This window comes from Sceloporus occidentalis, unplaced genomic scaffold, assembly GCF_023333645.1.
Source record: "Sceloporus occidentalis isolate IW3139 unplaced genomic scaffold, rSceOcc1.0.p SCAF_4, whole genome shotgun sequence".
Classification (NCBI taxonomy): domain Eukaryota; kingdom Metazoa; phylum Chordata; class Lepidosauria; order Squamata; family Phrynosomatidae; genus Sceloporus; species Sceloporus occidentalis.
This window is the reverse complement of record NW_028316984.1, coordinates 163322235-163337003: the sequence shown is the minus strand read 5'-3', so window position 1 is coordinate 163337003 and position 14769 is coordinate 163322235. Positions and strand designations below refer to the sequence as shown.

Sequence of the window (14769 nt, the reverse complement as noted above, 5' to 3'; positions counted from 1 at the left end):
TTAATTCTTTCTAAGGTAGGAAACTGTTGCTGTAGCTTTGGGAGACCTACACTGTTGGAGCTTCTCTGTGTCATTGCCCTTCTGGGTTCTTTTTTTTTTTACCTCCAGGAAGCAGATACTGGTTAAGCCATTGGTACATATATACCTCAAGATGTGAATGGCTTTGAAACGTGCTTGAAGAATTTCTCCTGGTTCACTTTCCAACAACTGCCTCCACAACTCCTGTTGCACTTGTTATATGAAACTAACAGTCCTACAGTTGAGTGCTTTTCCTTTTGGACAGAAACCATGAGAGGCTCCTGGTGGAGTCTTCTCTCATTCACCGTAGCTCTTTTCCTGGGGATGGCTGATGGTCAGAGAGACTTTGCTGGACAAATTGATCAAAGTCCTTCCTTCAGAACCGAACCTGGCAGCAGAGATGCAAATCGGCTAAGATTCTGGAATCAAGGTAGCTTGGGACCGACAAACAAGGTATTCAATTTATTCCAAGTACACGGCCCCTCTTCTCCCTTAGTTCCTGCAACTCCTCAAGCTGATGTAGTTGGCCATGCCCGGATGAGAAACCTGGTAGGGAGAGATAACCGAAAACCTAACTCTGCTCCCATAAGCATGAGATCCCAGACGAGCCTAGATGCTCTAGGCAGAAGCCTGAGTTGGACTGTGCAGCAGAGACAAAGGACAGACCCTTCATACCAGTGGTCACGAAATGGGCCACGACCACAGAAAGCAACACAACCACGGATGCAAAATTCTCGAGGCCGGATGATTGGGTAAGTGCAGAAATGGCTTTCAACTGTCAAATGAGGTGCTTGCAAGATGTAACAGCTTCTTGCTGACTGTTAAAGCAGAGCAACAGCAGCAGTTTTGCCATAAAATCTCAAATCTTAATTTTAAGGGCAAATAAATCAACCAGCAATCTATTTACAATGATACTGTCCCAGAAAATTCCTCCTTCCTTTTAAGAGGTAATTAATTAAATATTATATTTCTAAGATCTTAGTGGTTAAGATGCTAATTCTGATTATCAGAAGATCAGAACATTGGCAATTCAAGGCCTGGGTGCTGCATGATGGAGTGAGCTTCTGTCACTAGTCCCAGCTTCTGCCAACCTAGCAGTTCGAAAGCAAAGCATGCAAATGCAAGTAGATAGATAGATACCACTTAAGTGGGAAGGTAACAGTGTTCGGTGCAGTCATGCTAGCCACATGACCACCAGAGCAGTCCTTGGATAATGCTGGTTCTTCGGTTTAGAAATGGAGATGAGCACCACCCCTACAGTCAGTTACGACTAGACATACCTTTACCTTTTAAGATATTTGTAAGTCAACTCTCAGATCAATAAGTCAACTCTAATATCAATGTACAGGTGACTTTCTGTTTTCTGTTTTAGTCATAGCATTAAACTTAGGATCCGCATGTTGCTAAGCTGCTCTGTCATCCATGGACTATCACATGCAGCTTTTAAACCATTTTAAAAATTCAAAAATAGTACCTTCAGTGATACTTATCACACATTGGCGTCTCCATCTCATTGCAGCAATGTAATCATTGCTGTTCAGATGTGGTTACAGTGCAACATTCCTTGGATGGGAAAACCTACCAAACGTGCTGCTGTCCTATTAGTACTGAGGTGTGGCAGTTCCAGTGTTAGGCAGGCACATGGTGTCAGAGTCCCATACTCTCTCCCTGTCTTCACTCCCCTTAACTATTCCCAAATAGCCCCCCCCCCTTTTTTTTTTTTTACTTTCTTTTCTTTTTCTTTAAAAAAAATGTATTAGCATACTTCTGGAATTATCTTAATTTTATTTTTTTTAAAACCCAACACCTCCGGAAAGGCACACCAGGTAGGAAATAGGGCAAGGAGCCAAGGTTAGGGAGGAATGCTGAAGAGAGCACAAGGCCCCATTTGTGCTATTATGAAGACACGTGAGAGGGAATGGTTCAAAACCGCCTTGTATCCGGTTCCCTTTACTAGTGCAATAGCAGTGAGGATCCGTGTGATAAACTCATATATCTGCAAGAAATCCAGGTGCCTAAAGCAGATTAGAAGCTGATTGCAGTTTGTAGGTTATACGCACAAATCTTGTTAATATATCCTTGCAACGACTGTTGCATATGAAATGAGGTGTCAAACAGGGAAGGTGTGGCATTGTGATGTCTGATCTTGTCACTGAAGTGAATATGGTTTTGTTTAAGATATTCACAGTGTGTTTACATGTAGTTTGTGCATATTCTTTCATCCACACAGTGTAACTGCTTTATTCTCAGGGGTTTTTTTGGTGTGTTTTTTGTGGTTTTTTTTTTTTTTTTTTTGCTGAGAGAATTAAAAGATGCTTCTCATGATTAATCTGTCTGATGTTCTTGAACATTGAACCAGGATACTGGAAGACCAGAGTTCGAATCCTGGCTCATCCATGGAAACCCACTGGGTGACTTTGGAAAGTCACACCCCATCAGAGGATGGCAATGTCAAACCTCTGAACAAATCTTGCCAAGAGAACCCCATGATAGGGTTGCCTTAGGGTTGCCATAAGTCAGAAATGACTTGAAGCCACACAACAACCACAACCTGAACTGTAGGGACATAGAGTGCCTTTAACTGGTCCAAATAAGTGGACAGTCTTGTTGTTGTTGTTGTTGTTGTTATTATTATTATTTGCTACTTATGAGGACTAGTATGTTTCAGGGGGGAAATTGGCATCTAGTCTTATTAGTTTAGGACCACAGTTTGGAATTTTTAGAAACTTTGTCTACTAGAACTTACAAAATCCCTGTGCTGACTAGGGAATTATGGGAATAACAATTATTGTTTTCTTGTTCTTTCGAAGCCCTAGCTGGGACCCTGGTGAAGATCTAAAGACAGCTCTAAATGAATGTTCTAAGTGGTTGCTCTTATTGTGCTCAGAATTATTCAGTGATCTTCAGTGGTTACTAGAGATACCAGTAAACATGTCTGGTTTGTTATCTGCTATTATTCTTTTCTGTAGTCTTGGACAAACAAGGGGTCTTGAAGCTTCAAACCAAAGCTTAATGAAATGGATGTATGCCTTTCTTCAGTAATGTGACAGAGTGCACTACTTTTCCTTGCTTTATTATTTTACCAGCAACTGTGTCCTTTGGCTGTTTTTCTAAGAAAAGCCCAAAGTATACCTCAGTAGTGACATAATGTTGGTCTGGCGACCATGTCTCCACAACATGGCAGCACTGGAAGTCTCCAGCACACAAGGAGTGGGGGGCTTAGCTTTACCTCCCCTTTGACATTTGCTCCATAGAATCATAGAATCATAGAGTTGGAAGAGACCACAAGGGCCATCCAGTCCAACCTCTGCCATGCAGGAACTCACAATCAAAGCATCCTGGACAGATGGCCATCCAGTCTCTGCTTAAACGGAGACTCCACCACACTCTGACAGAGTGTGCTCCACTGCTGAACAGCCCTTACTGTCAGGAGGTCCCTCCTAATGTTAAGGTGGAATCTCTTTTCCTTCAGCTTGCATTCATTGTTCTGTGTTCTAGTCTCTGGAGCCGCAGAAAACAAGCTTGCTCCATTCTCAATGTGACACCCCTTCAAATACTTAAACAAGGCTATCATATCATCTCTTAACTGTCTCTTCTCCAGGCTAAACATACCCAGCTCCCTAAGCCTTTCCTCATAAGGCATGGTTTCGAGGCCCCTCACCATCCATGTTCAACTTTTTCCTCAAAGCAGTGCCCAAAGAGCTATGTCCAGTTTCATTTGTACATTGGAAACTATGTACAGTCACCCCTCTTAACATGCAGATCTTGAATCTGTGGTCTTGAATACTCACGGAGGGGCGACCTCCGTTGTTTCTAATGAGGTGTGCTGCCGCGGTGTGCACCTGCACACGCTCGCAAGCACGCATCCTATTCAAGCCCATGGGGCTTGGATATGTGCGAGCCTCCATTTTTATGTGTGTGTTTGTGTGTGTGTGTGTGTTTGTCCGGAACGGATCCCTCATGAAAATTGAGGGCCAACTGTACTTCTGAAATATTGGCATGCCAAAATCAATTGTAGAGTGACAGGAAATTTCAGGCAGAAAAAGGCAGGTGAGCAAGCATAGATAGGTCCTCCTCTGCCACCTTTCATTGCTCATCACCTCTGCTGATAATGGTTTAGGAGCAACATAAGCATATGGTTACATAATTTGGGTCCAAGGCTTCTGGCCTGCAGAGAGTTTTAGACAAGGGATCATGCTCATGTGGCCCTACAGGTATTGTTGGACTGCAGCTCCCAGGCTTATTCACCATTCTGTGTTTTAGATTAACCAAAGTGCAAATGTTGATGGCAAAGCAAAAGCAAAATTTATTTAAAGAAAGAGCACAGACATTTATGAATACATAAAACAAATACAGTAGAATTACATTGTGCTTCATTTAGTACTGTAAGAGGTTGTGGGCAACTGCTTCTGATCTACTGATTCAGGTAATTTCAAAACATGTAGCGTAATGAACCAGAAGAAGCTCATGATAGGATATGGTGAGCAACAAGTGCAATTTTTCTTTAGTGTACAGACAACAATTTGGGGACAGCTACACTTTGAAAATGTATTTGCAAAGCAATGATGGAAGCAGACTCTGTGGAACTGTAAATGCAGTGATATGCTAACTATGGACAGCACAAGATGTCTTTCATATTCTTCTTTACTGCTTGCACATTTGCTCTTTCTTTTCATGTGGTTTCTTTTCAGCATAAAGCTTTAGCAACAAGCAGTAGTGATGAGTCTGTTAAATTTACTACTGTTGATACTGTTTTATTATTCGGTTTCTCTGCATTCTCCTGAATCTGTTAAACCTGTCTGCTTGTCTATACAAGGAGAAAAACTCGAACCATTATTGTAACAGGTCCCTGAATCTGATGTGATAAGGCCACACAATATATAGCCATATCCTCACCAAACCCAGGGCATACCATCTTAATCTGGATTTTAAAAATGCACTGTTTTCTCTGGAGTTTGTAGGAAATTCTGTTGTTTGTAGTACGATTTGAGGATGGGGGAGGTGTGGTGGCTGGGCAAATTGCTGCTTAGCAGGTGCCACCATTTACCTCAATGTTCCCACCTGGAACAGTTGGTGTGCAACTGACAGTTGCTTGTTCTGAGGTCAGAAATGAGGCACTCAGATCAAAGTGGTGCTGAGGAGGGAAGACCTTTCTGTAACCATTCCCGGCTGGGAACTGGCCCAGACATTGAGGTAAATAGCAGTACCTGCCAGGCAGTGATCTGGCCTGACTCTATCAGGGAGCTGTGATGAAAGGCAATGGTTGTTGTTGCTGATGGAGGAAAGGAGACAGTGGGTGCTGTGAGATGAAAGGCAGTGGGGGTGGTCAAACACAACATCCAGAAGCAGGAACACGAGTAAATATTTACCCAATCTCTTTGCGGAGAAATAGGTACCAGCGTGGCTCTGGAGCGGGTCCAGGTCAGAATAGCTTGGGGAGTCCATTCAGACTTTTAGCTCTACTGTAGACTTCCCAGAGGATGGTTAAGTGTGTTGGACTAGCATTTGAGAAGTCCTGGTTTTAGTGTCCACTGAGCAAGGTCAATGGGTTGATCTTGGGCCACTAATTTTCCTGTGATGTCTGGTAATTTCCATTCCAGTGGGTAATGAATCCTCCATGGGTTTTACTGCAAAATGTAAAGGTGCTGAAATTATTTTGGCAATCAGGTCCAGATCTTGGATAGATCCTTTAAAGTTCAGGGTATAACCTGGAATAGATTTGCTGCTCCGTTGAAATGGAAGCCACCAGGCTATGCTGTCTATTTCTGCATCTGCCTTACATGGCAGGGTTCCTGTGAAAGTAAAGTGGGGAGTTGGGCAGCCAGGTACAGCGCTTTAAGCTCAACGGAGGAAAGGCAGGATTTGTATGTCACCAATTAGTTGCCTAAAAACCTATAACTTTACAGTAACACTTGTTATCGCATAACTAGAAGAGCTGGTGAGCGCTCACTTATGGTCACTATAATTCTATTATATTTTCCCCTGCATGATCCAAGAATGATTATCACTTTGTATGTGTTGATTTGTACAATCTAGCAAGGAGGCACATGTCTGTCTGTCTGGACAGACAGCAATAAGTAGTTAGTTCTTCTGAACACCTCTCAATTACTATTGCTATTTTAAAATCTACTCCTAGGCAGCACTGTGTGTCTGGTTTAGGTTGGCTTTCTGTTACTGTTAATGAGACTCCAGTGATTCCATCATACAAGATTGCCTAAGGAGCTTGAAAAGGATATGATTTTGAACAATTCCCAGAACTTGCACTGAGTGGTCATTCCAGCAGTTGAACTTTTCTTCATCATGTTGTGTGGTGATGATGTCCCAAGGCTATTCTTTCCAGTGTTTCCTGTATAATCTTAGTGTTTGCTTGGACAATCCACTTCTGGACCCCTTTGCAACAGAGCAGGTGCCTGATGTGAGTCAGCTTCTACATGTGTTTGTTAACTAGAGACTCTGAGAGAGTTAGCACTAGGTACTGCCAAGAGAAGTTGTTAACATAATCAGTCTTCATGGCTGTAGCATCAGTAAGATGCATCTCTGAGGGCATTCCTATTGGCAGGGTCAAACTTAGACAGTGTTTTATTAGCCGTTCCAAAACCTGTTATCTTGAGATCTTTTGGATTATCTCTCCCACCATCTTGAGACAGCATGAGAAGGAGAATATCAGACATGTGTTGTCTCTACAGAGCATGGAGTTGGGAAAGTTTCTGTTTAAACATTAACAGCTGTGGGCTGGAACCATGACATACAGGGATAGGGAGAACAAGTCATCTCTCCCTGCACCATAATTCTGCAGGAAATTGTCTCTCTGTCTCCTCTTGTTGCCACCCCCCCACCAGGAGGGAAGCTGCCACTGTCACAACTTCCATTCTATAGTGAATAGTAACTTGTAAACTATCTAGTCCGTGAGCTGCTTTTTGCTGACGATGCTGCCCTCGTTGCCCATACGGAAGCAGCTCTGCAGCGCCTAACATCTTGTTTTGCTACAGCTGCAGAGCTCTTTGGTCTGGAAGTCAGTCTGAAGAAAACGGAAGTTCTCTACCAGCCGGCACCTCAGGAAGAACACTCCCATCCCCACATCACCGTAGGCACATCTGTGCTTAAGTCCGTCCAGCAGTTCACCTACCTGGGAAGCAACATCTCCTCAGATGCCAAGATTGATAAAGAGATCGATCACAGATTAGCAAAGGCATATAGTGCATCCGGAAGGCTTCACAAAAGAGTCTGGAGTAACAAACACTTGAGGCAAAGCACAAAAATCAGTGTGTATAGAGCCATTGTACTGTCTGTTCTCCTTTATGGGTCTGAAACATGGGTCACCTATTGCCAACACCTACGACTCCTCGAATGCTTTCATCAGTGTTGTTTACACACAATTCTAAATATACACTGGACTGACTATGTGACAAATGTTGCTGTCCTTGAGCAAGCAGGGATCACCAGCATTGAGGTCATGCTATTGAGGACGCAGATGTGCTGGGCAGGACACATTTCTAGGATGAAGGACCATCGCCTCCCCAAAATAGTATTGTATGGGGAACTCGCCATGGGTCAGCGTAAGAGGGCAGCTCCAAAGAAGAGATACAAGGACTCCCTGAAACAACATCTCAGGCTCTGCCAAATTGATCACCAACAATGGTCCACCCTGGCCTCGCATTGGGAGGCATGGAAACGCACTATCCATAATGCTGCAGCCTTTTTCAAAAACTCACGTTGAACAAGTCTCGAAGAAAAACGACAACGCAGAAAGAACCACAACCCGGAAACATCACCCAAGGAGACTTTCTGCTGTGTTTTCTGCAACCAGACTTGTTTATCTCAGATTGGTCTTTTTAGTCATCAACACGCTTGTAGAAAGCGTGGGATGAGTCCTTCCTGAATCTTCGTTCGTGAAGAAAAGCCAGAGAGAGAGAGAGAGTAACTTGTGGCAGTGATGGCCCAAGACCTTTTTCTGCTTGTGGCATAACAGTGAATGGTACCTTCTAGTTACCAATTTTAAGGTGACTTTAAAATGAATTACCACTTAGTCAGTCTGACATGAATATCAGGAAAGATTCTAGAGCAGATCATTAAACAGACAGTCAGTAAGCACTTAGAAAGAAATGCAATGACCACTAAAAGTCAACATGGGTTTCTCAAAAACAAGTCATGCCAGACTAATCTCTCTCTTTTTTGGATAGAATTACAAACTTGGTAAAGAAAGGGAATGCTATGGATGTAGCATATCATATTTTTAGTAAGGATTTTGACAAGGTATCCCCTTATATTCATGCAAAAAAGCTCATAAAATGGGGGCTAGACAATGCAACTGTTAGATGGATTTATAGTTGGTTGACTGACTGAACCCAAAGGGTGCTCACCAATGGGTCCTCTTCATCCTAGTGGGAAGTGATTAGTGGGGTGCAACAGGACCCAGTGCTATTCAGCATTTTTATCAGTGATTTGGATGAAGGAACAGAGGATATGCTTATCAGATTTGCAGATGACACCATATTAGGAGGGGTAGCTAATACTAACAGAGCTGCTACAAGCTACAGAGAGAGAATCTACTCTAGTTCTAACTAAAATATATTTTAAAAAAATGGGAAAACAAAGCAGTAGCCCACAGACTGGAAACACTCAGTTTATATTCCAATCCCCCCAAAAGGAGACTCCAAGACCTGCAGTAATCACAGAACCATTGCATTATTTTCTCATGCAAACAAGGTGAAGCTTAAAATTCTACAACAGACTCTTACCATATATGGAGCGAGAATGGCCACATGTGCAAGGTGGATTCCGGAAAGAAAAAGGCAATAGGGATCATATAGCAAACATATGCTGGTTAATGGAATTTACAGTAGGCCCTTTGTATCCACAGGTGTTCCATTCTAGCCACTCCCCCTCCCAAATGGATAACAAACAGTATAGGACCTCAAGTCACATTGTTCCCAATGGTAGCACAATGTACGTGCAACAGCACTGGCATGGCCACATGCAAGCACCACCATGGAGTGGGGCCATCTGAGGATGCTCAAATCCGCAGATGGCAAGAGCCAACTGTACTAAGGAATTTTGAAAAATGATCAGTCTGTGCTTTATAGAATATAGCAAAGCATTTATTTGTATATATAATGAGAAACTATGGATTGCTCTTAAAGAAATGGATGTGCCACAACATTTGATAGCCCTGATGTGTAATCTTTACTCAGGACAAGAGGCTAGTGTTAGGACACAATACGGCGAAATGAAATGATTTCTAATTGGCAAGGGGAACAGGCAAGGCTATATTCTACCCTGTCTGTTTAATTTGTATGCTGAGATTTCCTGCATGGCAGGGGGTTGGACTGGATGGCCCTTGCTGTCTCTTCCAACTCTATGATTCTATGAGAATGTCATATGAAAAGCAGAACTGAATTCAGAGGAGGGAGGCATGAAAATTGGAGAAAGGAACATCAACAATCTAAAATATGTAGATAAAGCCATAATACTAGAAAAAAAATGTTGGAAAGATTATTGAAGAAGGTCAAGGCAGAAAGCACAAAGGCAGGTTTACAGCTCAACATCAAGAAAACAAAAAATATGACCACAGACAACTACATAATTTTAAAGCAGACAATGAAGAGATCTAAATAGTTCAAAATTTTCCTTACTTGGCCTCAATCACAGCGGAGACTTCAGTCAAGAAATCAGAAGAAGACTAGGACTTGGAAGGGCAGCTATGAAGGAACTAGACAAGATTCAGAAGAGTAAAGATATGTTATTAAATATTAAAGTTAGAATTGTTCATGTCATCGTGTTTGCCATTTCTGGATATAGTTGTGAAAGCTGGACAGCAAAGAAAGCTGATAGGCAAAAAAACTCAATTGAAGTCGTGCTGGAGAAGACTTCTAAAAAGACCATGGAGTGCTAAAAACAAAACAAAGCAGTGGATGGATCCTAAAGCAAAGCAGGCCTGAATTCTCTCTAAAAGCAAAGATGACTAAATTGAGGTTGTCGCATCTCTTAGCCATATGATGAGAAGGACTACCAGAAAAGACAATAATGCTTGATATGGTGGAGGGCAATAAGAAGAGAGAAAGATTGCATTCCAGATGGATAGATTCAGTCAGAGAAGTCATAGCCATGAATCTGTAAGAGCTGAGCAGGGTGGCTGAGGATAGGATGAACTGCAGGTCTCTCATTCTAACAACAACAACAACAACAACAACAACAACAACAACACAGCTAATATGCGGGGAGGGATGGGGATCTTGGAATTTTTAACATATTCTCTTTTAACTGTATTTTGCTTTACTGTTGTAATCTGCTTGGATTTCTAGAGATTAAGCAGAATAATAATAATAATAATTGTTATGATTACTCAGAGGACAGGATCAGAATTCAAAATAACCTTAACAGGTTAGAATGCTGGGCCAAAGCTAACAATATGCATTTAAACAATGAGATATGTAAGATACACTTAGGCAGAAAAAATGAAATTCACAGATATATGATGGGTGACATCTGGCTTGACAACAGTACACATGAAAGGGATCTAGGAGCAGACAACAAGCTGAACATGAGTCAACAGGGTGATGCAGCAGCTAAAAAAGCCAAAGCAATTTTAGCCTGCATTAATAAGAGTGTGGATCAAGGGAAGTAATAGTACTCCTCTATTCTGCTTTGGTCAGACCTCACCTGGAATACTGTGTTCAGGTCTGGGGACCACAATTCAAGAAGGATGCGGACAATACATTGACAATACTGCGAGTCAGTAGTGGTTTGAATGTTTGACTGATTCTGGAGAGCAGGGTTTGAATTCTTACTCAGCTATGAAACTCATTGGGTTACCTTGGACAAGTTACACTCTCTTAACCTAAGTGGAAGGCAGTGTCAAACCTCTTCTGAGCATATCTTGCCAAGAAAACTCCATGATAGGAGTTTTAGGGTCACACAAGTTGGAAATGAGTTGGAGGCACACAACAACAATAACAAGTTGACAAAATGGTGAAATGTCAAAATGATGAAAGGTCTGGAAATCATGCCCTGTGATGAGCAGCTTAGGAAGCTGATTATGTTTAGCATGGAGAAGAGGAAGTTGTGGACTGACATGATAGCCATGTTTAAATATTTGAAAGAATGTCATGCTGAGGATAGAGCAAACTTATTTTCTGCTGTTCCAGAGACTAGGACATGAAGCAATGGATTCACACTGCAGGATCTAAATATTAGGGAGCAAATTCTGATGGTAAGAGGTGTTCGACAGTAGTGTACACTGCCTTGGATGCAGTGGAGTCACTTCTTTGCAGGTTTTTAAACAGAGGCTGGATGGCCATCTGTTGGGAGAGCTTTGATTGTGAGTTCCTGCATGGCAGGGGATTGGAATGAATGTTTCGTGTAGTCTCTTCCAACTCTATGATTCTGTGACTAGTCCCAAGAGCCATCCAAATTGTTTTGGCATAGGGGGCAGAAAAATCTCATAAGCATTTTTCTTGGGTAAAAATGTACTTAACAAGATAAATAATGAATAATTTGCTGCCTTTTAATGATATCTGAAATCTAGTGCCTGAGGCAGCTGCCTCATTCAACCCAATAGTGGGTCTGGCTCTGTTTCTGAGTGTCGTTTTGACTACAGCAGAGTAGGAGGGAGAGAAAGAATTAGCTCTCTCTGCTCTGACATCTTTAGTTAAATTGGGTCCTCTGGTTCCAGTTTAGGAGGGACAAAATTCAGGGAGTAGCTAGTATGGTCTGCATCCACTAGGTGTCAGATCAGATAAATTGGTCCCATGTGGTCTTATGACTGAGTAGGAATTTCCAGGCAAGGATTTCATTATCACCACTTTCCTAGTACAGGTTGAATATCCCATATCTGAAATGCTTGGGACCAGAAGTATGTCAGAGTTGAGAGTTGATTGGATTTTGTAATACAAGTAGCATAGTACATACCTGTACCGTATTTATGAGGCTGGAGAGAGAACTGGCCGAGAGAAAGGAGAAGCAACCTATAGTCTGCTTTATAGGCCAAAATGGGTAGACTGGCCATGAAACCATATGCAGAATTGGTTCTGCTGAACAAATTTTCTTTTTTTAAAAAAAATAATATTCTTTATTACATTTTACAAAGAGCGAAAATAAAATCCATACATCCTCCAGTCCATGAGTTTTCATATTGAAATTATATAAACAAATAAAAAAGTTTCCATCCCAACTGGATTCTGGGACCCAGGTCTATCTTCCAAGTCTGTCGTCTCGGTCAGAGTCTAATTGATGATTATCTAATTTGTCACCTCGCATTTCGTCTTGTCTCATTTTGGTTTATCAAGTCGTAACATAAACTTCAATTTTTCCCCCCACATCAAAACTTTCAAATATATTTCTCCTTAATTTTATAAAATCATAGAATTTGAGAAAAATTTATAATACAATAATACAATACAATTTAATTGATTACAACACTTTTATATATGTGGGATCCTCTTTCTTACTAAAAATTAACAAAATTTGGCATTTCAGTGAATCAAACACACGTCCAACAGTTCCCTGAACAAATTTTCTGTAGAGTATGTGATTTAAAGCATAGCTTTTTTACCTATGTGTGTTAAGGAAAAAGCAACATGGGACATACAGTGATTGAAATAAAACATGTATGTGAGAGTCAGAGTGACTCAGCAGAAGCCAATGGAGAACCACACAGGTGTGAATGGTAATACAATTAACAAGTACTGAGTGCCAAGGACAAGAAATGCATAGTGAATAATTGGACACACCTGACAATTGTAAAGTGGTCAAGGCTGAGATGATGAAATCATCTAATCTGGATAGAAACAAGAGAACCAATGGGAATGACGTACACGCCTACTGGGTGGAAACAGACCACAGTAGGTGGTACCTTGGTTTGACTATAATAATGACTATGAATCCCAGTATGTTTTGTGGGTAGTAGCAGTGGGTAGTAGTAGTGGATTGGAGAGTGAGGAGTTGAGTATTGTTGGATAGTTTGGAGCTGTGTATATAGTAGAATAAAGTAGATCTTTTATATAAGACTACTGAGTTGTCTGGTGTCTTGGGTGAAGCTACAAGAACCAGCAGGACCCTGGTGAAGAAGGGTGAAGACTTCTGTGGAAGCAAGAGTGAGAAGGCTTGGAGAGTTTGTCAGGGTCTTCAGCCTATTCTCAGCAACTCTTGCAAAGCTTTAACAACTGGCCAAAACTGGTCAGCGTGGTGCACAACCAGGTGGTGAGTTCCAGGCCAGAGGTGAAGAGCCACAACTCCCATCATCCCTGACAATGTGATGTGGGGGATCAGTATGGTTTTTTCTCTAATGTGCCAGGGACATGTACCATATTTGTGACCCTAGACTACAAATGTTTCTTTCTTGCCTGAAACTCTCCAGGAATCTGCAGACACTAATCAAACAGACACTAATCTTCTTTTGCATACCCTCCCAACCTGAGTCCTGCCATTAGCAACAGAACAATACACATGCAAATCACTCCTGCCTACCCAGGTTCACAAGGTGTATATATATACCTAATTCCTCTCCAGGCAGGCATTCTCTGAAGATGCCAGCCACAGATGCTGGCGAAACATCAGGAATAAACTCTTCTAGAACATGGCCACATAGCCCGAAAACCCCACAAAAAACTATGGATGCCGGCCATGAAAGCATTCCACTTCACTCTCCAGGAATCAGTAGTCAATAGCTTGGAGACCAGCACTGGTTCAGGGACCACCAGTTTGAGCAGAGGCACTGATCTGAAGCACAATGTGACATAGGAGAAAAGGCAACAGAATATGATTGCCAGATCTCATGGCCTGGTCATGAGTATCTTGTTTTCATGGTCATCTCCAGGTGTGAGACAAGAGGAAGCATTCTCCAGTTCTGGAGGGCTTAGCTCTGGGCAAGAGGAAAGGGATGGATGCAGATATTCAGCTAGCTATTAGAACAGCAGGTTGCTACAATGTAAAAGTCTTCATTTGTTGCTGCAATTTGCCAAGACTCTAGGGGGCTCTCTGTGTTTCCTTAGTGGCATCACTAGAGATGTGGCGGGGATTCAGACTGCAGCAGGTGACACCCCAGAAGAGGGATGACATCTGGTTGGGCCCTCCTCCTGCTGTGCCCCTGAGGGCTTTGCCATAGCGGCAGTGAAGGAGAGAGGCGAGTGCACCCTTTTGGTTGCCACTGCCCCCCCAGCATCCCCCACACATCAGATGACACCAGGAGTGGGGACACCACTGTATTTCCTTAGTTTTGTACTTCCCTCTCAGGGAAGGGCTTACCCTCTGTTCTCCTCAGCATTTGTTTTCTGGCTAGAAGCAACTGGGCTAGATTAAACATTCCATATCTTATTTTCCTAAGTAAGAGCAAAGGAATAATCCTCTCATTTCATTTTGATCTGAGACTAGCCCCTTTACTTAAGATTTCTATTTTAATTTCCAAACTGGAAAGTATGTTTTCTCTCTTCATCTGTATGCGTGTGTGTTAGAATGATAAGCTGTAAATGTGGCTCATACTTAGCACAAAATGCTTAAAGACATCCCCAGGGGCCATCTTTATGTCTCAGGTTTTGGCTCAGAAACTTCAGAACCTGGGACAGTCCTAGAGCAGAATGCTTCCCATCTCTCTGTTTCCTTCCTTTTAAAGCAACCTACCTATAGATAGGGTTCTATGACTGCACTTCCTGAAGAAGTTACATTTAGTGCATGAAATCATGGAATCCCTGAATAAGCATAATCTTTGGCCATACTAGCTAGGAGATTCTGTGAGTTATCTTTCAAAAATTGGCATTT

The 14769-nt window shown here is 42.1% G+C and overlaps 1 protein-coding gene across 4 annotated transcripts in view; it reads left to right on the top strand.

Annotated features, from left to right (window-relative positions):
- Positions 1-205: 205 nt before the first annotated feature.
- Positions 206-14769, top strand: part of LTBP2 (latent transforming growth factor beta binding protein 2) — a 205622-nt gene continuing 191058 nt past the window's right edge. For all 4 annotated transcript variants that reach the window (XM_089522203.1, XM_089522201.1, XM_089522202.1 and 1 more), the window contains exon 1: positions 206-770. In XM_089522203.1, coding sequence (XP_089378329.1) covers positions 289-770 — 482 coding nt within the window. In that variant the 5' untranslated portion in view covers positions 206-288. The remainder of the gene's footprint in view (positions 771-14769) is intronic.